The 26,564-nt window shown below is 54.8% G+C and overlaps 7 protein-coding genes across 7 annotated transcripts; 3 read left to right on the top strand and 4 right to left on the bottom strand.

Annotated features, from left to right (window-relative positions):
* Nucleotides 1-1,577: 1,577 nt before the first annotated feature.
* MONBRDRAFT_14679 (uncharacterized protein) lies at nt 1,578-2,671 on the bottom strand (the record flags this gene model as incomplete). Its single annotated transcript, XM_001743301.1, has 3 exons — nt 1,578-2,172; nt 2,355-2,449; nt 2,579-2,671. Coding segments are annotated over 3 exons (783 nt in total), but the record flags the coding sequence as incomplete, so codon positions are not given.
* A 447-nt stretch (nt 2,672-3,118) lies between these two features.
* Nucleotides 3,119-4,908, bottom strand: MONBRDRAFT_14393 (uncharacterized protein; the record flags this gene model as incomplete). The annotated part of the gene is made up of 7 exons (XM_001743302.1): nt 3,119-3,312; nt 3,412-3,579; nt 3,715-3,829; nt 4,007-4,090; nt 4,197-4,347; nt 4,472-4,703; nt 4,815-4,908. 7 exons carry the CDS (start codon nt 4,906-4,908, stop codon nt 3,119-3,121), a joined length of 1,038 nt encoding a protein of 345 aa, XP_001743354.1.
* A 1,262-nt stretch (nt 4,909-6,170) lies between these two features.
* Nucleotides 6,171-6,920, top strand: MONBRDRAFT_22866 (uncharacterized protein; the record flags this gene model as incomplete). The annotated part of the gene is made up of 3 exons (XM_001742983.1): nt 6,171-6,358; nt 6,495-6,823; nt 6,877-6,920. The coding sequence occupies 3 exons, from the start codon at nt 6,171-6,173 to the stop codon at nt 6,918-6,920; spliced, it is 561 nt and encodes a 186-aa protein (XP_001743035.1).
* A 658-nt stretch (nt 6,921-7,578) lies between these two features.
* MONBRDRAFT_5736 (uncharacterized protein) lies at nt 7,579-9,447 on the bottom strand (the record flags this gene model as incomplete). The annotated part of the gene is made up of 3 exons (XM_001743303.1): nt 7,579-8,181; nt 8,702-8,866; nt 9,301-9,447. The coding sequence occupies 3 exons, from the start codon at nt 9,445-9,447 to the stop codon at nt 7,579-7,581; spliced, it is 915 nt and encodes a 304-aa protein (XP_001743355.1).
* A 1,011-nt stretch (nt 9,448-10,458) lies between these two features.
* MONBRDRAFT_22868 (uncharacterized protein) lies at nt 10,459-12,813 on the top strand (the record flags this gene model as incomplete). The annotated part of the gene is made up of 11 exons (XM_001742984.1): nt 10,459-10,503; nt 10,651-10,740; nt 10,844-10,900; nt 10,976-11,133; nt 11,256-11,318; nt 11,422-11,515; nt 11,656-11,785; nt 11,901-11,995; nt 12,134-12,338; nt 12,412-12,549; nt 12,671-12,813. 11 exons carry the CDS (start codon nt 10,459-10,461, stop codon nt 12,811-12,813), a joined length of 1,218 nt encoding a protein of 405 aa, XP_001743036.1.
* A 3,491-nt stretch (nt 12,814-16,304) lies between these two features.
* MONBRDRAFT_3838 (uncharacterized protein) lies at nt 16,305-16,457 on the bottom strand (the record flags this gene model as incomplete). Its single annotated transcript, XM_001743304.1, has 1 exon — nt 16,305-16,457. A coding segment is annotated over one exon (153 nt), but the record flags the coding sequence as incomplete, so codon positions are not given.
* A 9,260-nt stretch (nt 16,458-25,717) lies between these two features.
* Nucleotides 25,718-26,555, top strand: MONBRDRAFT_14405 (uncharacterized protein; the record flags this gene model as incomplete). The annotated part of the gene is made up of 3 exons (XM_001742985.1): nt 25,718-26,095; nt 26,237-26,317; nt 26,424-26,555. The coding sequence occupies 3 exons, from the start codon at nt 25,718-25,720 to the stop codon at nt 26,553-26,555; spliced, it is 591 nt and encodes a 196-aa protein (XP_001743037.1).
* Between the last annotated feature and the right edge of the window lie 9 nt (nt 26,556-26,564).

The following is a 26,564-nucleotide window of genomic DNA, read 5'->3' on the forward strand; positions in this document are numbered from 1 at the left end:
GGCGCTGGCGCTGGAGCCATGGCCGCACCTTCCTTCGCAGCATGACCGTGCAGACGCTGTTGCTCAAGGGCGCGGCGAGCCGCCATGGCATCGTCGCGGGCTTGTGCTAGCGCCGCCTCTTTAGCTGCCAGTTCGGCTTGGCGTCGCTGCTCGCGCGCTTGCCGAACTGCTGCCGCGTGGTCCACGTTATCAGCTGGAGGAGATGCATGCGTGGGTGCGTCGTCAGTAGCTGGCACGGAAGGAGTGTTGAGCTCCTCGTAAAAGCGTCGCGCATTCCGTGCTGCCTGCCGTTGTCGCTCTAGATACGCTTCTCGTGCAGCGCGATAGGGATCATAGGCGGGTTGCCCAACGGCGGCTGCGGCGGCTGCGTTGACACTGGCCGCGGCAGCTGTCGTGACCGGCGCTCCGCGGTTTCCCGTGTCTATGGAGGGACGTATCTGATCTTGAGAGCACCTGGCCTCGCCGATACGCTGGCTCTTCTGCGCTGATGCCTCGCGCTGATATTGCCGTTGAAGCTCAATCTATTGGAATATCAGCGACCGTAACAAAAGTAGCAGCAAAAGGTCAGATTGAAAGCACTGACTGATGCTTGGCAAAACCGAACAAACGGCCAATGGAGCCCAAGCAAATGTTTTTGGTAAAAACCACAAAGACCCAAGGAACAAGAAAAAAAAAAATAGTGTCAGGCAAGCGTCAGGGCTTTCATTGCCTCTGTTCCAATGCCGTGCACGCACCTGTCGCATCTCTTGCAGACGACGCGCACGCTCGCGATCCGAATGCCGCAGCCCACTGGCGTTGCCTCCAGGGTTGATTGGCCGTCCTTTGGCAGGCGAGCGCGCTGCCGCATAAGCTCGACCCACATGAGGCGGCACACGGGAAAGAGGTCCATTAGGCGAGTTGAGTGCAAGTTGGGCCAGCATGGCACGGCCCTCGTTCAGCTCTTGCTCGCGCTGATCAAAATAGGCTTGGCGCGCTGCGCTTGGAGTTTTCGGGCGGGCCGCTCCGCCCAGGTTCATGCTCATGCTCATGCTCATACTCATGTGATGACGATCCGGGGTGGGGTTGGAATGATTTTGGTCCTGTCTCAGCCGGACGGGTGTCATTGTGTCCATGTCCAGGCCTGGAGGCCGGCGCGGTGAGTCTGCAGCCATGGGCGAGTTCATGGCTTGCGCGCCACCCCGGTGGGACCAGAGGCTTGGATCGCGCAGGCCTGGTGCATTGTTGGGGCCAGTCACAGTCGGTGGGCGAGCAGCAAACGCAGGGGCCGCCGCGCCAAACTGCTGGGCTTGCTGAGCTTGGAGCTGCCGATGAGCTCGAAGCTGCTTTTCAGCCGTGGCTACGGCAGCGGACGAACGCCGGCGAGCCGGAGGCCCTGCAGCATCCCCGCCATGATTCGGAGCCCGTGCACGGGTAGGTGTTGATGGAAGGCGCTTGCGGGCTTTGCCGCTGGAAACTGTGCCCGTGAGAGCGCTCGTGTTCCCGCCGTTTGATGTTGTTGAGGGTCGGCCATCTGTAGCAGCCTCAGCGGCACGTTGGGCTTCGACCAAGTGGGCAGCCTGTAGCATGAGCGGAGAGGCCAACACCTCTTGCACTAAGGGCCGGCGCCCAGGTTCCTTGGCAAGCAGCGAATTAACGAGCTCGCGCAGACCGTCGACAGATTGGTATTGTACCGGGATGGCCGGTGTGGGATGTGACGTGATTTTGGTGATGAGCGTTTTGAGATTGTTGGCATCAAAGGGCACGTGAAGGGCCAGACACTCGAACAAGATGATGCCCAGGGCCCACGAGTCGGCACGATACGAGTAGGGGCGGTCCTTGCAGATCTCCGGAGAGAGATAATACGGTGTGCCAATCTGAGTCTTGGCATAGGCTTGCGTGCAATCCAGTACCTTGGCGATGCCAAAGTCTCCCAACTTCACCTGCGGGATGCTGTCGCTGGTGGTGGGCTTATCTAGAAAGACGTTCTTCGACTTGAGGTCGCGGTGCAGAATTTTAAGCTCGTGAATGTACTTGATTGCCGAGCAGATCTGCACAAACAAGCCTAGCACCAGCTCAATGGACATGTAATCCTTGCTGCGTTTGTGTTTCTGAACCAAGTCGTCCAGATCACCGCCGGTGGCATAGTCCATTACAATCCATAGCTTTGTCGAAGACATGCCGCTGTCCACGTAACTACGTCGTTTGAATCAGGGGACACGGGGAACGCAAAATCAGGGAGGGAAGCCATGACAGAGAAATTGTTCGAGCAAAAGAGGGGTGCAGGAAGGTGAGGCGCGGTGCATGAGCTTCCACGGGGGGCCTTGGTCTGAATGAGGCAGCTTGTTGAGTAAAGTAGGGGCGGGTTTGGGCCGCACCGGATGATATTGGGGTGGTCAAGTTTTTGCAAGACCGCGGCTTCGTGGGCCGCTTCATCCTTCTCTTTCTGAGCCAATCCGGTCAGTGTAACTTCCTGCACGGTTGCCACGTGAGGCATGATCAGGCAAACGCGCGGGAAAAGGAAAGGGTGACATGAGCTGGGGGACTTGGGAGAAGGGCGCCTGGCAGGAGTCAAGCGATCAGGGCGCGAGGTGCTGTGTACCTTCATGACAAAGAGCTGGGTGTTGCGGCGCACAAGAACGGCGGCGCCGAAGGACCCCTTGCCAATCACCTTGACACGCTGAAAGCTATCCATGGCGAGGCGTCACCAGCTTCCGGCGCAGAAGCTGAGCCTTGCGGTGTTTTTGTTTGTCAGACGCGATGTTGCTCTTATCACTTCTTTGCCAGCTTTGTCGGCGAACGGAGAAGCCCGTCGGCACACATACAAGTGCGAACCCTAGCTCCAGGTGCTGCACTTGATCGGAATTGGCAGCAGGCACCGACGGAGGACGGAGGGGAAAGAAGGTGATGCAGCGAGCGACACAACCCCGCTCGTCCCCCAGCGCGCGGAGAATTTCAGTTTTTCAAAAAAGGAGAAAAATCCTGGGTGTCAAGGACACAACATCCAACACGACCATGGACCGTGTTGAAAAAATATTTTTCTGACATCAAAGAAATTTTGCCAGTTGTCGTGTTTGATTTCTTTACTCTTGACTGAAAACCCCTGATGCGAGCATGAAGCAGGGCGTGGGATGTGTGCTGCCTAGGCGCGCGGGGCCAGTTGGTGGGCCTCTGAGGCCAGTTGTTTCTTGCGATCTCGCGCATATAGCCAGCTTCGGACAGCAGGGACAAGAATACCACCGAGCAGGATTTGCGTCGGGTGGTACACGAGGAGGGGCAGGGAAACAAGAGATAGTTGGGGCGAGCCTGCAAAAACGATGTTCAGGATTGGAATACCTGCCGCAGCCCGTCCAAAGAACGGCAAAGAAGCATTGCGTGAGAGGGGGCCTCAAAGCTGGGCATCACGACGGGCATGAGAGGAGAGGCGAGCCATACCCAGGGTCAACGACTTGTGTGTGGCGCAAAAGAGAATGCAGACAACGTCACGTGGGAAGAAGCCCATCGCATTGGTGGCCACAAAAAGTACAATCATCTCTGCCATGAGCATAATGATGACCAAACCCACCACGGCCAATAGCGACCGCACCTCCACTTCGACATGACCTGTGGCACGCAAGGTTGAAGCAAGGGCGTACCCGTGTCGGGATCAGAGCATGAAATGCATGTGCGCACGCGCGTGTGCATGGCTCTGTCAATGTCTGTGTCTGTGCCTGCCGATGCAAGACAAAGAGGTCGTACTGGAGAACGTGTTGCAAAACGTGGAAAAGATGATGAGGAGCAGAGTGGCACTGCTGATATTGCCAAAGGGTATGTTCCATGGACGAATCCGGTGCCAAGCCTCAAAGCGAACCACCTAATTATCAAGAACAAGGGGCATGGTCATTCAATCAGCCAAGCACACCACGTTGAAACGGGAGATGCCGCCATGTTTCACAAAAAGAAAAAAAGAAAAATGACAGCAACGTTTGCTCAATCGCCGCACAACAGCGCTGGCAGAAACTGGTGATCAAAGCACGTTGGGCCCACCAACCTGTCCCAAGATCAAAGGCAAAACGACAGTCAAGGAGAGCGACCAGAAGATCTTGCCCACGTCCATGTCAGCCGAGGCACCAATCTAGGACATGTTGTAATGCAGAAAGAAAGTAGCAGGCCATGACAACTGGTCGCTTTCTGGTTGCTTTTGCAGCGGCTGGGTAGAGGGAATGCGCAGCAGCACCGACCGTTAGCATGAGCAATGCAGGGGTGGCAAAGATGCCCAGGAAACTGCCGAGGGCGGAGTTGAAAATAGCAGCAGCCTCATTCCCGTTGGCCGCCTTGGTCAGAATCACGGCCGAGGACACGGGTGGCGGCATGCAGGACAAGACGGTAAAGCTATTGGGAGAGGGCCCAATTTCAATCAGCCCACACGTCACGCACAAGAGGCGTTGAGCACCAAGGAATGCCGAGACATGAGGCAAGGCTGGCTGAAGCATGGCTTGGGCGGGCAGGGATGTACTGTGCGAGGACAGACCCGTTGGTCAAGGCGTCACTGAGAATCGCTGGGGCTGCGTGCACAAAGATGGCCACGCAAAGTGGCACGAGAATCAGCGTAAAGCCTTGGATCATGGCATGCACCCGATATTGTAGTGCTGCGGCGGCCAGGTCTTCAGTGCGCAGGGTGAGGCCCGAATTGAAGAAGATCATAAAGACGGCTCCATATTTGATGCTATACTCTGGCATGAGTGGACCTAGCGTGGACCCGATGACCCATGACAAGCGTTGAGACGCGGAGAACGACAAATGGCGCGCTCACAGCCCGTGGCTGTACTTGGCATTGCCGCCTGCAGCGCACGCCCTACCTCCAGTCGCGCCGAGCCACGGTACGGCGTGGGCCAAGAAGATGACAGCGACAAGCCCAATCAAAAACCAGTGTTGTTGGAGGAAGGCAAGCATGGCTGGTGTACGGGGATGGCTAGCGCCTTCAGATCTTAAGGAAGATAAAGTTGAGACCAAGGTAGTGGGCGACGCCCTGCGGGCAATCATCAGGCGCGGCGAGGCCTGTCTCTGCAGGCGCCGAGTGATTGCGGATATGAGAATATTATATTTGGCAGCTTTTGCGCACGTGCGAATGAAAGGAATGGTTGTTGCCAGTCGAACAACGCAGGTCAAGGCCGCGTATCCAGTAGCGGGGCTGTCTCACCCCACTTGGCTCTAGTGTGCCTTCGCACACCCTTGCCGCCCGTCAGCCGGTCCAATCACCTCGTGCTCGAGATGGCTGTGCGCTGCGCCGTTCCAGAACATTGGCCAACAGGATTGCAGAAGATGCAGAAACACGACGACTTTATGCTGGTATCTTGGGTCTTTGAGCAGAATTCCTAACCCAACACAGCATGGAAGATGCAGCAGTTTGCTCACAAATTGCCCTTGTCTTTGGAAGGGCCAACGCTCTCTCTGCTGACGTGGGAACAACAACGCAGTTCGTGATGTCAGACTTTTCAACTGGGTCATTCTTTGTCAGCACGCGAGTCTCCTGGTCTCCACAGCGTCCAGAGGACTGGGAACCGGCGCTTTTTTTTTTTTTTTTCTTTGATCGTTTTGGCGGCGGCAGTTGTTGCTGTTGCTGTTGCTGTTGCTGCTGCTGCTACTGTTACTGTGGCGGTGGTGGTAGCTGCGTGTTGTTCAAAGCCGATGGCAGATACGTGGTGGATCTTGGATTGATCAACGGCTGGCCGATTGGGCCAAGCGAGTGCATGCATTCATCCCAAGACAGAAGAATATAAGATACCAGAGCGGACAATTTTATCCTGTTGCCGGGACGCCCCAAGCCCTGGATCGTACAGTCGGCGATTACGCCGCGGCCATGAGCAGGTAAGTCCCTAGCGACCAGGGAAAAGCTATGCTTTCTCCGCTTTGACATGAGTTGGTCGGCTCTGACCTTGGCGCCCACGACACACCCATTTTCCTTCCACCTCTTGTTCACGCGAGCTTCTTGCTCATTCGTATCAGCCGTGTCGTGCCCGCGTCTCTCTGGTGGCCAAGAGCGTCACCTTGGACGACATCTTGCCCTTTTGTGGGAGGTCAAGCAGGCAGACACACAGACAGAAAGACGTCCAAAAAGACAGGCACACACCCACATACACACACATACATACACGCGAGACCCTGAACCGCCGTGCGTGCTGGTGCGTGCAATTCTCGTCTCTCAATCCTTCCCCATGCCTCCCCATCACGGCCATTGCCCGCCAACCAGGCCAGCCCGTACCTCCCGGGACAGCATTCAGGATGTGCTGGCCTTGGAATCGCAAGTCGCCGCTGTGCGTAATTTTGATGAGCAGGGCAGCGGTCTTTCGATCATTGCCGAAGCCCAGCTCATGACCACCATCCTGGCCCAACGGTATCTGACGTAAGTCTATGTCATGTGGTTTCATCCTCGTTGGTTTGTGCCTGTGGGCCAGTCTTGAACGTTGAGCTTGTATTCTTCACTTCCTGAAGCCGTGCTCTCATGACGTGATGCTGGCACCTGGGACGCGCGGGCACAGAACTTACACCAAGGCTGAAGTTGAGGCTTCGTTTGAGGACCAGGTCCACTTGCAGGGCGTGGACCGCGATGAGGCCCTCATGGAGCCATACCGCATGGTTCGCCGTCGCCTATCAAGCCCCAGCAACCTGGGCGATGGCCAACCCCTAGACTCCCTAGCCAAGCGTCTGGCTCGCTTGAGTGTGGCCTTGGAGCCCGAGGCCACTTGTGACCGTGCCAGTTCTGCCGATCAAACAGTTCAGCGCGGCCAAGAAGTCCGTGTCCGTCGCCAGGACGGCTTGGCTGCCAACCTTGACTACATACCCCGTCTCAACCTCGACGAGTACCGTCGTGAGTCTGACCGCCAGTCCACGCCCTCGCCCCCGCTTACGACCCCATCACAGTTTGCAACCCCGGCGACGTGGACCTCAACGCATGGAGCCGCTGATCAGGCAGATCCATTTCCTGACGATGGGGCCTCGCCATATGCGCGTCGAAGATCTCTGTTACGGGCCAATAATAGTGCTTCGACCACAAGCTCAACCGCCACCACCCTATTACAACCACGCCACGTGCAAAGTGCCCGGCCCGGTTATTCGCCGCGCCTCGCCGCCAAGCAACGGACACACACAAACACTTCTCGGCAAGAGGCGGCTCAGTCGTGGGTCTAGTACCCCTTGACTCTTGTCTGCTCTCTCTTTCTGCGCAACAGGGTCATATTTCTGACGTGTCTTGTGCAAGTTCCTTGCCATTTCTTATGGGTGCCAAACACGGCACAGAGCTTGCCTATATCACGCCTGGCTTGATGTGTTTGCTTTCTATGATGACTTTGCTCAACGGGACAGTGTGATGAGGCAACACGGTCCTGTCATATGCCGCTTCTCTTTCTGAGCTCGTTCAAGTTCTTCCCCTTCTTGAGCAATTTCCTCTTTCTTCTGTATATTTCGTAGTTCTTTCTTGCCCACTATCATGAATTTTTGAGAGCCAAGAACATGCCAGAGTGAATTGCAATCGGACGCTCGGCGCCTTTGAATCATCACCTTGACGTCACCTCATTTTTGAATAATTGTTCATGAGGCTCATGCCAACGACTTTCTCTGCGATTGTCAGTGCAGCTTGTCATCCAACGAACGTGGCGTTCGTGGCAAACTTGATGGAGCGGCGGGCACGCTGGCTGTGACTCGAGCCCCAGCATAGTCGGTGGCCAGATACAAGCCGATTCCCACAGACAAGCTCACAAGGGCCAGCAGTCGGAAGGAGCTGAGCGTCTGCTCATGCCCATCGATGGTAGAACCCGACGCATACATGTGAGCAAAAGCAATACTGCCCAGGGCTTCTCCCGCTCCAGCTAGAAGCGCCAGGACACCGAAGCTGGTTCCTTGCGTGTTGTCGGTGGAGAGATCAGAGGCACAGGTCTTGATCAACGGTTCAACGGCCATCAGCGAGGCTGAAGCAGCCGTCGTAGCCAGGATCGTCACAATGCGTGCAAGAGGACCAGGGTTGGGTGTTGCAAGCAACAGGACCCCCGCACTTGCGCCACAGAGCATCACGCCCATGCGCCGTGGCTGCCAAATCCTGTGCCCAACCACATTCTCGTTACAAATAACCCAAGCCCTGCATCTGTCAAACACTGCTAGCAATGCAAAGGCTACAGCACCACGAACCTTAAAAGCAATGGTACCGCCGCCACAGCTGCAGTGGCCACAAGACTAGTCACAAGCAGGACTCCAGAAAATTGAGCCGAGCCCCATTGATAGACATCCGCGAGAAAAAGAGGCCAGATGGTGTTCAATCCCGAGATGAAGGCTGCCTGGCCCAGGGCTGACGTGCACAGTCCAATAATTTTGCGCGCTCGGTGCACCGAGCGTGCGGCGACGGCCTCTGCTGATAAGCTGGCATCTTGTTCCGCTGGCTGGGCCGGCGCAGCGTGGTCTGCGTCGTGTGCATCACCAAGACACCCGCGTTACTTTTGCTGTGTGGCGCGTCACGGTTTGACACGATGGGAGGGAAGCACGATGAACGCGGGCGAGCCCCAACCTGGCAATAGATGGCATCCCTGTTCAGTGCAGTCTGTTGTCGACACGGTGGGTATGCTGAAGCGTCGGTCTGCTGCGCTCTGTAACCGTATTTCCTCGGCCCGGCGGATTGGCTGTTTCAAGTTTTGATCGGATGATGGTGTGTCCGCGCGCGCGCCTTGTACAGTGCAACCATGTATGTGCATGTACGTACCTGACCGAACACCAAGAGGGCGACGGTGCCATACGCACAAAAGACAGTGCAGACGCCCATGCTGAGTCGATCTAGAAGCAGGCCTTCGGGAATGTTCAGCACCAAGGTGGCCAGCGCATGCCATATGGGGTAGCAGCTCTTTCCGGCAATTCGCAGCACGGAAATCTGCCAGTTTCAACACGTGAGCGATCTCGGGATTTGAGTTTTGCGACGCACGAGCAAAAGTCAAACCTGAACAAGGTAATTGGCTACAACCATGGCCTTGGCCGCTGGGTTGGTATGATTCAAGAGATAAACCAAAGACGCTGTCCACAGATAGCCGGCGCCGATTCCCAGGGTGACGGCTATCAACACAGGTCATGTGAGGCGTCAGGCGACCTTTTGCACTTATGCAGGCGCAGCAGTTCAGGATAGGCTTGCACGAGCGAGGAAGCGATGGCAAATTAGCAATGCGCACCGCCAACAAAGAGTTCAATCATGCCCTGGGCACAGCCGCGCAGTAGGCATCCCAGCTGAAGGTAAAGCAAATAGGTGGGCCATGAAGCGGGCATGCGCCCAAGAAGACAGGTACATGTCGATCCCGGTTAGCAAGTTCGTACCGCACAGAGAAAGCAGGCGCCGAGGATGACAGGGTAGGCGCCGCGTCGATCCAGCAGCCAGCCCCACAAGGGCGCACACAGCAAGGCTGCAATGCTAATCATGAAGCCTGTCGTGACGCATCGGCCAGCCAAAGCCATGATCGGCATGATGAGGCTAACCCAGCAGGCCATCTAGCACCGCGAATGAATTGAGACGTGAGCAACAAGCTTTATGATGGGATCAACCCTACCAATCCAGCCAATGTCAATATCCGATGCACCAACGCGCCGATAGAAGAAGGTCGTCACAGGCGCATGCAGCGCGCCACCAAAGGACGCCGTCCTGCCGACCAAGCACAAAGCCAAGATCTGAGCACTGTCCATTGGAGTATTCAGACCCAAATTCTGGCCCTGCCAAGCTGACGAACCAAACCACAATCAAGACCTGCCGGAGCCGAGGATCACGAAAGAGCTGCCGGGTAAACAGGGCATGCTCCCGCCCTGCCCGCCACAGCGCCGCCAACCATCCAGCCATATTCGTGATCGCCACCGCGACGCACAGCACACAAGCCTGGAAATTGATGACATTTTTACCCGATTTGATCTTACATGCTGACAATGGCACGAAATTGCAGATGCAAGCATTGCGTTTGAAAATTGCGGACAGCTGCGGGCTGGTGGTGGCTGCAGCTGTCTGGTGCAGCTGCCTCCGCCTCATAGGCAGCCATGGCAGCCAGCGGGTGAGATGGCAGCCAGCGGGTGAGATGGACGAATCAATACTCTGCACTGGCGCCCGGTTTTTCAGTTGGAATAGGATTAAGTGAGCAGGATCTATGCAAATACATTGGGCATGGCACCGGTCGTGCGATGTAGGGTCACTGGCTGCAAGCTGCACTGTCAAAGGGTGTAACTCAAGATGTTGGTGTTTTTTTTTTTTATGATATTTTTTATGCTTACGCTGTGCTCTCGGTTGACCTGCATTTTCCCCAACTGACAGACCCCTAAAGCATAGGCGACAAGATTTGATACTCTCAAGACCAGCGTTACATAAAGAGAATGATTTGAGCCCTTCTGCGGCTGCCCAAACCAGCTTCATGTTGCGCTCCACCACTGCCTTTCGCATGGGAGGGCTCCGACTGACAACCCAGCGCCACTTGGCCACAAAAACGGCCCGACCCCATGTCGTGGTCCTGGGGACCGGTTGGGGTGCTTACCGCTTCGTACGTCAATGAGCCCAGTCTAGGGGCAATGGATCAGTGTGATGTTCGACCTGCTCGCCGTCCGTGGCTGTCCATATGGTCCTGCCGTTGCAATTCTGTTTCAGCCTGCTTAGTGCATCGTGTTGCCTGACCACCTGCCTCGTTGACGAAGGTGCGCGACGTAGACCACAGCAAATATAAAGTCACGGTTGTCTCCCCACGTGACCACATGCTCTTTACACCACTCCTAGCCTCCACGACGGTACGAGGTGCCTCGCCAGCCTTTGCCCGGGTTTCTTTTTTGGTTTCGTTTTTATTCTTTTTATCCCCATGCCTTGACAATCTTGACTGGTGTACCACGCTAGGTTGGAACACTAGAGCATCGCTCCATCATCGAGCCTGTACGGCCCCAGGCAGCCAAGGTAGGCCGGGCTTCTGCGTGCAGGTTCCAAAGGCAAGCATGCTCAGCAAACCGTGCACCGCATACGCGTCCACAGAACGGATGGCGATATCTTCAAGCGGAAGCCACAAACTTGGACCTCCAGCAGCAACGCATCACGTGTCGCATGAGCAGCTTGCACGTTTCTGGCGTACAGAAAGATACGGTAATTGATTACAATCACTTGGTCGTCGCCATCGGAGCCCAACCTCACACGTACGCTTCCACTTCTGCACATGTGCAGACGACACTGGCATTGATTTTGTCTCCTCTTTCGCCGCGATGTGCTTGCTTGAGAATGACCTCATGCCGTGCATCTACACGTGTGGTATCTCTAGGCTGAATGTTCCTGGTGTTGATGAATCGCGTGTCTTTTTTTTGAAAGAAACTGAGCACGCTCGGTACGCCATGCCCTATCGGCATGACATTCATTTGATCTCGCCTCGACAAGTCCTCGCAACTTACCCCATCGGTTTGCCTGCTTTTCAAAATGTGCCTGCCTAGGAACATCCGCAGTCACATCCATGACTGCTTGGAGGCTGCCTCAAACACGACACTCAGCCCAGAAGTGCGGCGGCGACTCACAACATTTTGTGTGGTGTGTACTTTGATTTTTTGTTTTTGTGGCTGCAGATGCCCGCCACGCCTTGGGCTTGAGGCACGGGTTTTGGACGTTGGTGTTTGACTTGCGTGACAAGTCTCTCCTCATTCACAGTCAAATATACCATGCTTTTTTAGGTGGGTGGGGGGCCTACTGGGGTTGAGTTTGCTGCCGAACTTTCCGATTTTCTGGAGCAAGACGCAGCTCGATTGTACCCCGAGTTGACCATGCTGCCCCAAGTGATCATTTTCGAAGCAGGCACAAGCAGTGCGTCACCTCCTTCTGGCCTCCTTGCTTGGCACCCGGTCTCTGGGCCAACTCTCCATCTCCCGTTTGATTAGCCATGCCTCTGAGCCAAGTGTGCTTGACATTTTTTGTATAGTCCTGGGCAGCTTTGACCAAGCCCTCTCCGAGTATGGCCTCATGCGCATGAAGCGACAGCATGTGGACATTCGTTTGCAAACTCAAGTCAAGGAGGTGGGTCAAGTTGACGTGCACCAAACGAGGGACAGGTTCAATTATGTGTTTTCTTTCTTGCCTTTTCTGACGAAAGTTCAACTCGACGTAAGCAAATTCACACTATCTCACCATGCTTCTTGCTCTCTTGTAATGTAGGTCAAGGATCAATCCTTGGTTTTGAGCACTGGAGAGGAGGTCAACACGAGCACAATTGTGTGGTCGACCGGGGTCGCACCTCGCAGCCTCGTTCAACAGCTCGACGCTAAGCATAAGTCAAATGGCTCAATCGGCGTTGACGAGTGTCTTCAGATTCAAGAAGCACAAAATGCCTATGCGTTGGGTGACTGCGCGAGCTTGGAGCGTGAGTTTACCTGCAGACCCTACCCCCCGTGTCTCGTCACCAGACACATTTGCTCATTGTTGTCTTATCATAGGCCGTTTGCCCACCGTTGCACAAGTGGCTGAACAACAAGGCGCCTATCTGGCACGGCACTTCAACCAAAACTTCTCATCGGCCAAACCCTTCGCTTTTGCTAGCAAAGGCATGCTGGCCTATTTAGGATCTTATGGAGGTACGCAGGCGGGGTTTTCCTCGAGCGTGAACGTCAACCCCCTTCACATCAACTGTTTGTTTTTTTTCTTTTATAGGCGTTGCCGATTTGGAGCTCACCGCTCCAAATGACCGGGGGGAAGGCGTCAAGCTGAGTGGGTTCAAGGCTTGGCTTGTGTGGCGTGGGGGTTATCTTACCAAGCTCGGAACCTGGCGCTCGCGCCTGCAAGTCCCATTTGATTGGGCCAAAACCATGTTTTTTGGACGAGATCCTGCCCGATTTTAGGCGCTTTGCTACAATTATGTACGATCTTACTTCATTGGCCTCATTTGTGGTCTCAGAATTGGTCGCCCACATGCATGAATAGTTGTGTCTTGGACTGATCCGCGTGATAAGAAAAAAATGTTCAAGTCAATTGGATGCTTGGCTCAAGTCGAGCTCTCTCTATACACATCGGGAGGAGTCATTTTGGGTCGCACGGGAAAAATGTCGATGGACACGGTGATATACATTTCAACGAGAATAAGCATGTGTGTAACGGCAAACCATTGGCACGCGCCTTTGACAGCCGAGTTGTATATCACAATTTACACAGAACAAAACACCAAGAAGAGCAAATAAGGGCACCAAGCTTATTGCGAAATGGCAGTTTCGGAGTAGGCATTTGCATTGTGATTGCTCGAATTGATGTCGGTCACACTCAGCTCATACCCCTGCGGTTCAGTGAACCGACGCGTTGACGTCGTTCGCGGAGATGCGGCTACCGAGTGAGCTCGCTTTTTGTGATGAATCACAACAACCACCGCCACCGCTACCAGGATGATGCCGGCGGCCACGCCGCCGGCGATGGCGCCGACTGGTGCAGAGCTAGCGCTGCCAGCGTTGTCAGTAGGCTCGGTGCCTCCGGGTGCCTCTCCGGCATCATCGGTGGGAGAAACTGAAGCGGGTGGATTTCCGCTGCTAGCTGCCACGGACACATCGCCAAAGTCACTGCCAGGCATCATTGAACCCAGCTCATTGCTAAGTGCGCCGGACTCTCCTGCTTCCGTCAAGCCATCCAAGGTCTCATTCTGCGACTCCTCGCTGCTAGTCTCCAGCTCAAAGTCAACCTGAACCTCAGTGCCTCGACGACGGAAGCCTGGGCCGAATGTGAAGTCCACGCCACTCGTATTGCGATGATCCAGATTTGCCACTTGCATAGACAACAGCAATGCGTCGAGAAAGTCATCTGGTGGCAAAATCACATCCTCGGGTAGCGTTAGCACAACCGTGCCAGATACCTGGAATGTTGAGTTGGAATCTTCCTCGGCATCCTCCCCCCCAGAAAATGACGCCTGACAGCGGCTCTTGCAGCTAGCGTGCTCCTCCGCGCAGATGGTCACGTCGGTGGCACCCAACTGGCATTTGACAAAGTCCTTATCGCAGCAGTACTCGCAGAGATCTTGAGAAGCACTGCACACGGTTTCCGAGACACCACAGCCGCAGCGTCGACCATCCCACTCACAGTAGTTGTACTCGCTGAAAGGAGCATTGATGCAAGTTGTCTCGGTGCTCTTGCAGAGGTTGATGCGCGCCTCTGTCGAGGCCCGGTACTCATTGACCTCGCTGCAGGTGCGCGGGCGCGCCATACACTCTCCGTGATAAGCAATGCTCACGCCAGCACACTTGGCCAAGCATGGGTTGTCGTAGGTCTCGCCATCGACACCACACACGGGATCCTCTTTCGTCTCACAAGTGGCCGCGCAGCCGAGGCAAGCGCCAGCATACGCCAAGGTCTGGCCGGCACATCGCATTTCACAGGGGTTGGCATATTGGACATTGTTGGATCCACAAACCGGCTTGTATACCTTTGTGCACACGCAAGGCACAACGTCATTGCCTCCTGAAGCATCGCTCCCATAGGTTGAGACAGCATCAACATCATAGCTGTCAGAGCACAGACCATAGCCGTAGTCCGATACCACAGTGGTGTTGCGCGTTGACTCGTTCACGATGACCGTGGCGTTGTATTGATGATCACGCGTCTTGGTACTGTATGTCGAGTTGTCGTTCAACCAGTTGGTGTCCAGCCACCATGATGGCATTTTGGCCAGCACGCGGCATCGGGTTGAGTCTGAAGGGTGAAAGTCTCCTGCAGTTACATTACGATAGATTTGCTGCTGCAGGTGGTACGTTTCGTACATGTAAGGAACGCCATAAGCCGCATCGAGCGGGCCCATGAGGTAGCAGTCGCCGTCTTTGACAAAGTCGCTTGTGTACGTGGGCAGGCGCTCATCATAGCTAGGAGGCTGTTTGAAGTACACCTGGCCATCATCGGACGATGGGGATGGGGTGGTCCCCGAATACTCAGAGCCTGAAATCATGTACGTCTCATCGTAGACTCCCTTGGCTGGGACGCTAAAGGTCTCGTCACATGGTGGTGGGCTTGCGCCTGGTTGCTGATACTTGACACAGAGCTGGAGCTCCGAGTCCAGCACATCAGCCGGGGTCTCCGCAAAGGGGCTCATGGGCACGTTGAGTTGGGCCGACGGGTATGACATCATGTTGCCCAAAACGGTTTGCCAGTCCCACCAGAGCTTGTCGATAAAGGCGTGATGCAAGAAGAAGATTGGATCATAGGGGCTACTGTAGCTCGTCATCTGACCGCCGACAAACATGTGCACGTAGCCATGCAGACTTTCGATCTGAGCTGAGACGGTCACAAAATCGGTGCCGCTCAACACCGAAGCAACATCGGCAAAGCTTGGAATTGTCCACGCCGGGTTCCAGCTTCGCTCAATGCAAGGCACAAAGCCTGCAAAGGGACCATCAATAACGCAGTTGGTGCCGGGGGCGCCATTGGTACCTAGGGCCAACCATACGGGTGATGCTGCTGGATTACGGGCATCGATTGTCCAGTCCCAGTAAGGGATCGTCACATTGCAGTTTCCGCTCACTTCCCGCAGGAGCGTCTCAAGCTCAAGCAAAAAGCGGCGGTGCCAGGGCCAAAAGTTGCTGTTGCCGTGAGCCACGGGCACAGCAGACAAGTGCATTTGCGCAAACTGTGTCCACTGACTGCTAGAATGAAGAAGATTGACAGCATCGACAAAGTCCTGCACCTGCGCAGTTGTCATGTCTCGGATTTCACGCCGCGTGGTAGGGGTCGTGCAACTGCAAGTCACCTTGCCATCGGTGCCACACACACAGGCCTTGCAACCAAAGGTAAATTCCTCGCCCAAGGCGTAGGTTTGCCCTCCGTAGCTGCACTGGCGCGGGTTGGGTCGAGATCGGCACGTCAACTCTTCGCACTGCTCGCCTTGGGCGTAGGCCAAGACCTGCACGCCAGATCCCTCTTGGAAGAGCTGGCATTGACTGCGCGTGAGCTGTCTGCACTCGTACTCGCCGCCCTCGTAGTAACCGTTGTAACCATATTGATCATTGTCCAGGCCGTACTGGTCCAACCCGCGGCGGTCGTAGCCTCCCTGGTTGTAGACCCCCTCGGCGCCATACTCAAACTGTCGGCCGTCACGGCTGCCGTACACATCCTTGCCCTTAATGTCAAAGCCCTGGACATCCCGTCCATCCTGATCGTAGCCAAAGGCATCGCGGCCCTCGCCGTCATAGCCAGTTTGGCCATAGGACATGTGATAGTGATCGTGATATGAAAAGGCGTCGCGAGTGGTGACGCCGTCGCGTGCCACCCCGTATTGGTCAAAGCCATAACGATCATAGCCTGTGCGGTCGTAGCCATACTCATACCCTGTTGGCACACGGCGAATGCAGCATGCGCCAACGTCGCACGCTTGCTCGCAGTCAGACTTGCTGGCAAAGTTATTGCGATTGCCGTCACAACCGCCATATGTGAAGCGCACGCACTCTTGTGCACGGATATCAAAGTACCAGCGCTCAATCTCCGCCTTGCAAGGGCCAACCTCCATGGGCTGCATGCATACGGGCGCATAGTCACGCCCTGTTGCAGCCGCTTGGCAAGACTGGAAGCAGCTTGTGAAAGCATCATAGCGGCGCGCGCTGGCCTCGGAGCCCGGGCGCACGGCCGCAAAGCAGTTGGCATCACAGCTGCTCAGGTTGGCCGCAATACTCTCCAGGGCCGACCGGCACCGGCGATCTTGCCAACAAATCTCAAACGAAGACTGACAGCGCGAGATGCACTTGTTTTTGGGAATGCATGAGGCCTCACGACCGGGGCCGTACTGGTACTTTGAATAAGCAGCACCTGCATCCTCGGTTGTGGGCACATAGACGCTATTCTCCTCCCCTGCATTGTAGCTGTACTCACTCGTCTCGGTGGGGCTTGAAGAGAACCAAATGGTTTTGCAGCCGCCACACTCGTTGACCATGCAAACGGCGTCGGGATCGGCCGGACAAGTTTCTTTGGCACAAAGATCGCCACACTGGAACCGGCGCACACCCGGTGGGCAGAAGCAGCGGAAAGAATAGGAAGTCCATTGATACGTGTACGTCAACGACGGAAAATTGCGATCAATAAGGCTATGGCAGAGTGGGTTGGAGCTGTCCAGCTCCGGTGCGTGCGTTTGAATGGTCACGCGGAAAGGCGCAGTAAGCTCTGCAGACTTGGCTTCAATGTCCTCCGGGAGCTGACAGTACACCGTTGAAAGATCAGCCGAGAAAGTACCGCTCGCAGCACAACCATGCCAATCACAACTCCAAGTGCCGTTTGGCAAACGCGCCCAGAAGGAGCACGTTGCCCAGCCCGCAGAGCGAAGCGCCGGATCAATGTTTTGGACATTGATGGCCAAGCGACCATCATCGTCATAGCCCGCACACAGGTCCGAGTCAACAACCTGAGGTTGGTACTCAGGACGACACGTCACCAAACGGTCGCAATTTACCTTGAAGGTGTGTGCCTTGACATTTCGCAGCACTGGCAGCGTGTCAGGGCAGGGATCCACCTCCAACGTGGCGGGTACCACGCGTGGGCGCACGCGAATAGGCGCATCATGCAAAGATTCGTCAGAAAGGAGGGTCGAAGGCAGAGCGCAAGCTACTGTGGCTACCCCGCGGTCAAAGCTGGTAACGAGTCCGGTCTCTGCACAGCCCAAGCGTGTACAGTCCCAGACGCCGTTCGACTGCTCATAAAAGGCACAGGTTGTGCTCAAAGAGACAAAGCGCAGATCAGGAGCAAGTCCACTCACAGTCACAGCCACGGTTTCATCTTCAACGCCACAGTTGGGGGATACGGCCTCAATAGCGGGCCACAGAGATGCATCACAACCGTCCGTAACTGGGACTGCACATGTCGTGCGGTAGGACACGTATGTGCCCAAGGCTGAATCGGCGCTCAACTTGGAGTCAGAGCTCTGACACAGTTTGGAAGGCGCGATATTGTCCTGGTGCCAGACCGCGACCGTTACGCGATACTCGCCCTGATAATTATTGAATCCGGGGGGGACTGGGCAATCAATGCTGGAACCATCATCTGCAACCACAGCCTCACTGGTGCATCCATGCCAGGCGCAGCTCCAATCGCCACTTCGAGAATTTTGCCTCCAGAACATGCAGTTGCCAACCGCGTTCGCGCCGTAGCGAGGGTCGACGTTGCTGAGCGTGAGAGTAATGTTGTTATCGGTCAGGTTTTGGCAGCTGCGACCGTCGTAGGCGATGCTAGGGCGATAGCGCGAAGAGCACGTTGGCGCAGGACACACGGGGCGGAACTGTACAAAGCTACCCGGTGGCATGTCATGGTTTGGCATGCTTGTGCCCGAGCTCGAACACAGACCATTGCTAAAGTCTGAGGCTCCTGGCGGCCCAACCACCACCGCGACCCGCACTGACTCATACTCATTCAAGCTGTCTGGCACATCACAGGCGACGGAAGAGAGATCGCTTGAAAAGGTGGCGTTCATCTTGCCCTCGGTCGAGCTCATGGCATAGAGCCCACCATCGATCGAGTGCCAATAATAGCACGCGCCCACGGCAATGCCCTCGAGGGCCGGATTCACATTGGTGATATTAAGCACGAGCTTGTCGTCCGTCACAACACCACACTTGCTATTCAAAGCCAAAATGCGAGGCTGGTATTTGCTGGGGCAGGGGACGTCGAGTGCACACGAGGCGTGGTGTTCGCCATACATGCCTTCCCGGACGGGCTGACGCCCCATGGTGGAGAAGCAGGCCGCGCTGCGAGGGTTGATGCTGTTTTCCTCGTGCCACACACGCACGCCAATGCGAATGACAGCGTCGTGCTCAAGGCCCTCGGGGGCAGGGCAAGTTACTGTACCCAGGTCATCAGAAATTGATGCGTCGTCGTAGCAACCATGCCAGGTACAGTCCCATTCTCCATCAGCTGTTTCACGCCAATACGAGCATTGTGCGCGAGCTTGACTTCCGTATGCCGGATTGACGTTGCTGACGCTCACCAAAAAGTGATCGGTTTCGCCGCAAAGAGGACCAATTCTGGAGATGATGGGCACGTGGTTCCACTCACAAAGCGGCACGGGGCAGCTATCTGCGTAAACAGCAAAGCTTCCTGCCGGCAAAGAGTCAACGGGGCGCTGGCCACCCTTGCTGAAACACTCGCTACGCATGCGACCCTCCACATTATCCTCATGATAGACTTGAATGGTGATGCGCAAAGATTGCGAGCCAAGGTCGCTGATTGCAGCAGGCACCTCGCAGCTGAGGCTGTGCAAGTCGTCTGCAACAACTGCGGGAGCATAGCAACCATGCCAGGTGCAATCCCATAGGCCGTCATCCGTCAGGAGCCAGAATGCACATGTTGCTTCGGCGTGTCCGTGATAGGCGGGATCAAGATTGTACGTGGTCAAATTCAAATGCCCATCAACAGCCAGGTCACAATTCGGCTGCAGAGGCTTAATGCGTGGTTGAAACTCTCGCGAGCAGGATGGTGCCGGACAAGAAGCAGCAAACGTGGCAAAGCTGCCCAGGGGCAGCCTGTCCACGGGTGCTCCGCCTCCCTTGCTGAAGCACTCACTGCGGGTGCGGCCAGCAATATTTTCCTCGTGATAAACCTGAACGGTAATGCGCATCGTCGTCGTGTCTTCTGGCGAGAGGCCAGATGGCAAATCGCATGTCACGCTGGTCAGATCCTCGGAAATGACTGCGGGCTCATAGCAGCCATGCCAGTTGCAATCCCAGGTACCGTCTTCCGTTAGTCGCCAGAAGGAGCAAGTTCCTGCGGCATGACCAGCATACATTGGGTCAACATTGTAAAGTCCAATGGAAATGGTCTCTTCATCATCAAGCCCACAATCTTTCTTCAAACTGCGCAATCGAGGCTGGTACTGCCATGAGCAGGTTGGCACCGGGCATGCAGCTGAATACGTAGCAAAGCTACCAGCAGGCAGTGAGTCGAGAGGCTTGCCACCACCTTTGCTAAAGCAAGAGACGTGCTGCTTGCCGGCAATGTTGTCCTCGTGATACACTTGCACAGTAATGCGCAACTTGCTGGTGTCATTGGAGCTAAGGCCGGCCGGGAGGGCACAGGTGATAGCTGAGAGATCAGGGGAGATGGTTGCGGGTTCATAGCATCCATGCCATGTGCAGTCCCAATCTCCGTCGGATGTTTGACGCCAGAAGGCACAAGTGCCAACGGCATGACCAGCGTAGGAAGGATCAACGTTGTAAAGTACCAGGCTCAATGTCGAATTTTCATCCATATCGCACTGAGGGGAACCCAATTTCACGCGGGGTTGATAGTCCCACAAGCAGGGAGGGGCGGGAGATGTACTATTCGAGCCACCATCATCATCGCCTCGACAGTCGAAGATGCACTGCAGCAAACTAGCGAAAATTTCGTGAGCAATCGGAGTAGTTGCGTAGCGAGCTGCACATTTATCAGCACAGGAGCCATCGTCACACTGGCCAGATGAGGAAAGGTCAACGAGGCAGGCCCAGGTCTTGTTGCAGTTTTCATTAAATTGACACTTGCGCAGCTCAGCCGCACATGTTTCCAGCTCGCAGGGACCGGGGAAGGGGTCTGAGCCGTCATCGTGGGGGCTGCTGCAGCCCTCGCGCCACTCGCAGTCGCCGCCACACTGGTCCTTGCTGGTAATGTCAAAGCAGGGCGAGTTCTTCCAGTCGCCCTCCTCCACAATCGGGTGGCACAGGCGGTAGTACTCGCAGTCGGGCGCATCCTGGCACATGCTCTCATCCTCGTTGTACTGGTGGCAGGGATCACCAGTTGTGCAGGTAGCATGCCTGAGGGTGTTGTTCTCATCCATGAACTCCCAGTCATTGCAACAACCTTCCGCATGTTCAGGGTCCCAGCCGTCTGGTCCTCCAATGTGGCATGCTTGATCCTGTTTCAATTTGCAGAGAGGCAGTCAGGGCTGTGAGCATAGTCGCGGCTCTGTGCCCTGGACCGCCGACTTGGCTGTCTTTCCAAACTTACCTTGTTGCACCATCCGCAGCCACCTTGCCCAAGGCAGTTTTCCTTTTCAAGCCCATTGCATTTGGACTGAGGACACCACAACTGAGCATCTTGGCCCATTAGGTAAAACTCTTCGCAGCATTGCATGTTTGTATCGCCCTCGATGGGGCGGCAACCGCTGGCCGACTCCTGCCAAACAATCAAAGTTTCTCGAATGAGATACCAGTATCAACTTGAAACTCAGAGCATGAGGGGACATCACATCTCACGTACCGGCCGCGCACACCAGCCACATTGGTCATCGGCCATGCACTCTGATTCGCTTTGGTATTGGCCACAATCAGCAGCCGCGACATTTGCAAATGTCGCGGCTGCCAAGGCCAGGGCCGCCAGCAGTGCACGCATGGTGCCAGTCTACAGCTGACACGCTGTCTCCAGCGCCGTGAACTTGTTGTCCTCAAGCAAGCCCTTGATGGTCAGAGCAATCTGGTGCTGAACGCTCTTCATGCGTCAAAGGAATTCGTGGTTGTGTATCTCAGCTCAAGGCAATTGAAAAATGCAACGCATGATGGGCGTTCAAGTGTGGTTGGCAGTGCGCCGTTGTAGATGCGGTCTCGCCCTCAACGTGTGCTTTATGTGAATCAACCACTGACGACGATAAACCACGCCCATGGGCTTGCATGCAGTAGTGCCCCGCCCCTTTCAGAACCCTAAATGGAATGTCCTGCATTAATGGGTATGGGGAGTTTCACCATCAAAAGCTGGCCTGCGGAATCACCCAACCTGGTTGGCCGCCCCTGACGACGACTTGATCATCTGAGAAATCATCTTCACCTTGCACACGACATCAAAACGCGGACGCTACACATTCGCAAGCCGGGCTCGAGGGGCGTGGGGCGTGGATGGGAATACATGTCACATCAAGGTGAAGCAAAATGGTGTTTCATACCCAACCCTCTGGAAAGGAGCAGAGGCCAAAAGGCCGCCCTTCGATTTGTTGGCTGGAACAGCATGGCAAGGGGCTAGGCTCGAAGTGAATTCTGTTGAAAAAAAAACACTCTCAAACACTTCCTACCCTTTGGGAACGTATCGTCATCTTTGTCGTCGTCACCTTGGGTTTTGTGGGTGCGCTGTTCGCTTGGTCACAGTAGAGAGAGTGACGACGACGGATAAGCAGAGGACTCGGGGAGAGTATGTGGGAAATGGTGAGGGAGTAGGACGTGGGAACTTTGAAAGTGACGACGAATTCGCGTAGCGCGGTTCGCTCGTCTAAAGATAGAATGGGCTTGCTGACATAAACGGCTGACATTTATGGCTGACAAAGAATGCTGACATGACACTTGGTTGTAAAGCAGTGGCCGCTTGTTCGCGAATTTCTTCATTCCGCGATCGGCGACGACACGACAACGCCAGCGACTGACCTGACGCCTTGCTAGCTGACCTGTTTTCGATTGATCCTCCGCCAGTTTTGCATTGAATGAGCTCATTGGTCAGTGAGTATCCGATCTGATGTCCTCGCTGGACTTGTCCAGAAAAAGAAGGGGCTGGCCTTGTCCCGACAAATCACCAATTCCTGATGGCCCTCACCCTCACCGCCCCGCTTCCATGCGTTGACAGGCCATTCGACATGGCCGAGGATATCCTGCAGCAATGGCAGCAGGTGGGCCGCATTTCATCTGTTGACACGCGTAGATTATACCTACGGCCTCGTGACTTCTTGTCTTTAGCTTGGCTATGCACGCTCTCCAAGTGAGCTGAACATTTCATCTTCTGCCTCTCCTTGCTCGCTTGCGTGGCCCATCAGTTTGATTTGCCAGCTTTGCAGAAAGCGCTGGATGAAGATGCGCTCAAGGTGGAGGGGCGCCAGACCGAATCCGAGCAGCGCCGTCGCAAGCTAGTAGCTGAAGTCAAAACATTCCGAAGCCGCCTCTCGGAGGTAGTCAACCGCCCACACCCCCTCGCCACCCCTAACGCTCATTGCCCTTCTTCGTTTTCCCTTGCCTGGTACAAACACCATCCTTCAACCCTCTGAATGTGCCTTTACAACATCTCACCCGCTTGCTTCCCAGGATGTTCGCAAACAGCTAGCGCCTATTATGAAGTTGTTTCAGACTGAGGTTGACGCCCTCACCACTCGGGCCAAGGCAACCGAGAATACCTATCTCAAGGTTTACCAGCAAATCATTGAACTTTCAGACCCTGCCCCTTGGCTTCAAAATCTTGCTTCGGCTTCCAAGCAAAAGTCCATAACAGAGGTTCGCCACTCTCAAACCATGCCCTGGGCATGTCAACGTCTTTTCCGCCCTTGATTCGATTTCATGGCCCTCTTTGCCCGGCATGTAATAGGAACTCAGGGTGGAGAATGACAAGCTCAAAGCAACAATTGCCGAGTACCGAGCTGAATTTACCGAACTGCGCAATCAGGGTAAAACATGGACAGCCTTTGCGAGCACCCGAGCGGCCAGCCAGAGGTGATTTCATACAACTCATCAAATACACACCTTTTGATGGCAGAGGTGACCATTAAGCAACTGCAGGAAAAAGTGCAGGAACAGCAATCTATGACCGACGCCCTCATTGAGGTATACACTCGATGACCTCACATTTCTCGAAATCTACTTGAGTGATTGACCACATCCGCTTCAAAACTTACGCAGCGAATCGTCTTGCTCCCTCCTGTATAGAAACGAGTGGAAGAGCGCGAGCAGCAACTGCGCCGGGACCTATCGGCTGACTCTCGCACCTTGGAGGTGAGGCACGGCGACTCCTTTTTGCAGCCGAGTCGCCTCATACCAAGCCCCAACTTATGGCACTTTGATATTAGGATGAACGGCTGCAACTTGCAGCAAAACTTGGCACCAAAGAGCAAGAAATCATCACTCTCAACGCCACAATTGTTCGTCTCTTTTAATGTCCACCCCGTCACCTCTTAAGACTGAGCTCTTTCATGCATTTTTATCTCAGCTTTTGAAGCTTTTTTTTCTTGTTTGTTTTTCTCGTGAGTTTTTTTTTGTTTTTTGTTTTTTGTTTTTTGTTTTTTGTTTTTTTTTTCGTTTTTGGCTTGCCTCCTTCGCGGCCTTTAACTGTAAGGTTGACGAAACCCTGCACCCCTGCACCTTGCTGCTGACTACAGGATGCCTTGCAAGGTGAAATGCTGGATGTTCGGTCCAAGCTCGAGGCAGACATCGCTGCTCGTGCTCAGGTGGGTTTCAATCCTTTCTGAATGGCACATTTTTCTTGTCATGAGCCGTTCGTGAAGCCTTGTGTTAGGCATGGGCTAGTCATCACCTTGGCTTTCTAATCAACCGCCCCCGTCCTGAGACAACGCCACGTTTCGCCCTTTGACCCGCAGTGTCTCGATCTCATTCTGTGCGTGGGCCCATGGGAATGCAGGAGGTGGACCTACTTGCCGAAGATCTCCAACGTGCTCACCAACGCGTTGAATTGCTTGAAAGCGAGGTATGCCGTCTTCTCGCAAAATCAAGCCCACCCACTCGCTCGAGGCGGGTCACTCGCTGACGTTCCCGCCTGCTCCATATCAAGGTGCACATGCAGCGCCGCCAATACGAAGAGGCTGCCGAGGTTGAGGAACTCAACACATCCACCATGGCCAGGTATTTTCTACCCATGGACCCAAATGGCATCGTTATCCGCCCAGGCCCCAAACTCACTTCAAAGCTTATCTTAGCGCCGAGGAGCAAACACGCCTGTCGCTGGAGAAGGAACTCACGCTCAAAGACCGTGAAATTGATCAACTGCTCACTGACCTCCGCCGCTCACGCCAGCAAGAATCCGAAGCCAATCAGGTATTCCTTAAACTCCGATCTGCACCTAGCCCCCGCGCCATCACCTTGCCCTGACCCACCACCTTGACACGGTTTCGTGCTCCAGCGTGCTGCACAGCGCTCTGAGGAGATGGAAGCGCTCCTGGATGCCAGTCAGAAAAAGATTGAGGTGCGTGCTGCCCCGTCGTACCTGACTTGAAGCCCAGACCTTCCCACCATACCCACATTGTGCGCCTTTTCGCGCATGCTAAATCCCTGTCTTCCCTACCATGCATCAGGTGCTGCAAGATCAGTTGAGCAAGCAAGCCGATTACGAATCGATCAAGCAGCAACTGGCCGTGTTTCGTGCTGCTGAGGTAAGCTGAAAACCATGCCTCGCACATCTTTTTGTTCTCATCAGATCACGATGGAACTGTGTGTTTGATTGTCTTTCCACGTAGGTTAATTCAACATCGACGACCCAAAGCGATGCGCCCTTAGAGGTGGTGCTTCTCAAAAAAAACCGCGATCTTGAGGACCGCTGCTCGAACAATGCCAAGGAGTTGCTTACCACACAGCGCAGCTTCGAGGCGTTGAAGGCAAGAGCAATTCCGATCTATTTATTGCTTGTTGGGCGTTTGAAATGCCCTAAATTGGATTTCCTTCATGAAATGGTGGGGACTGACCTGATTCCGGTGCGTTCATAGGTGGAACATGCAGCGCTTAAGCATGTCGCAAATGACCAGGCCGAGGTGATCAAGCAACTCGAAGGCGAGTTATCAGCCATCCAGGTTCGTGCTTGGTGGCTATTCATGATACCTGTGCCTATAAACCGTCCGCGTCGAACGGCTCTCGTCTGGGATATTGACATGTAAGCTACGCGCGCTTTGGCTTTGCGGACAGGTGTCCGGTACTGAGGGCTCTTCCAAAGCGGACAATAATCGCAATGCTAACGAGGCCTTGTTGAGCGGAGGTAAGCTCTATTTCAGAAACCTGGCCAGCCCATTGGGTTTGTCTCAGCTGCTTAAAGATCAGCAAGCGTGGTGGACATGCTCCGACAGCCTGATCTTTCCTGATGGTGATATGTGGGCCTGTAGGCTTTTTGCCAGATGCGCAAGATTCTTCAAGCGTCATGTCCATTGTTGCTGCCCAGCGCGATCGCTTTCGGAGCAAAAATTTGCAGCTCGAAGGGGAGATACGCCATTTGGAAACGCTCAACAAGCAACTGCGGGATGAAGTGGATGGCCTGCGCTCCGATAACATCAAGCTCTACGAACGGATCAAGTTTATCGAAACATACAACGATTCAAGCCGGCGAGGTGGCGATGAGGTGCTGGCACGCTATGCCGACGGCTATGAGGAAGGCCTTAGCCCCTTTCAGCAGTTTAGCACCAACGAGCGACAGCGCAAGCTGACCACTATGCACCCAGCAGACAAAGTCTTGTACTCAGTGGTAAGTGTCTACGTGCCACACGGCGCGGGCTGGATGTTCAAAGCGTCAAGAAGAAGACGACGACGACCCGGCTGTACTTGTGTAGAATAAACTGCTGCTGAATCAGATATCTTGAGTTGTCTCACTACGCTATGCGTGTAGGGTCGATTGGTATTGGGGAACAAGATTGCTCGTCTGGGCTTTCTGGGCTACATCGTCATCTTGCACTTTTTGACGTTTTTCGTAAGTGTTTTGCGCAAAATGGAAGCTTGTTTAGACTTGGATCATGACTTTTTATGGCTGGCGTATGTTTGTCTTGACGGCAACCTTTTGGGCATGTGTGCAATAGGTCCTCTACAAGTATTCCCATTCTCAAATGGCTGACATGGACTTGGCACATCGCTGCCAGCAAATGGTCCCCCTGCCCCGAGCGGCGCAGGACCACATCAATTTTGACAGCGCTGGTCTGGAAAATGCATAAGGAAGCACC

Source organism: Monosiga brevicollis, genomic scaffold (genome assembly GCF_000002865.3).
Source record: "Monosiga brevicollis MX1 MONBRscaffold_3 genomic scaffold, whole genome shotgun sequence".
Classification (NCBI taxonomy): Eukaryota; class Choanoflagellata; order Craspedida; family Salpingoecidae; genus Monosiga; species Monosiga brevicollis.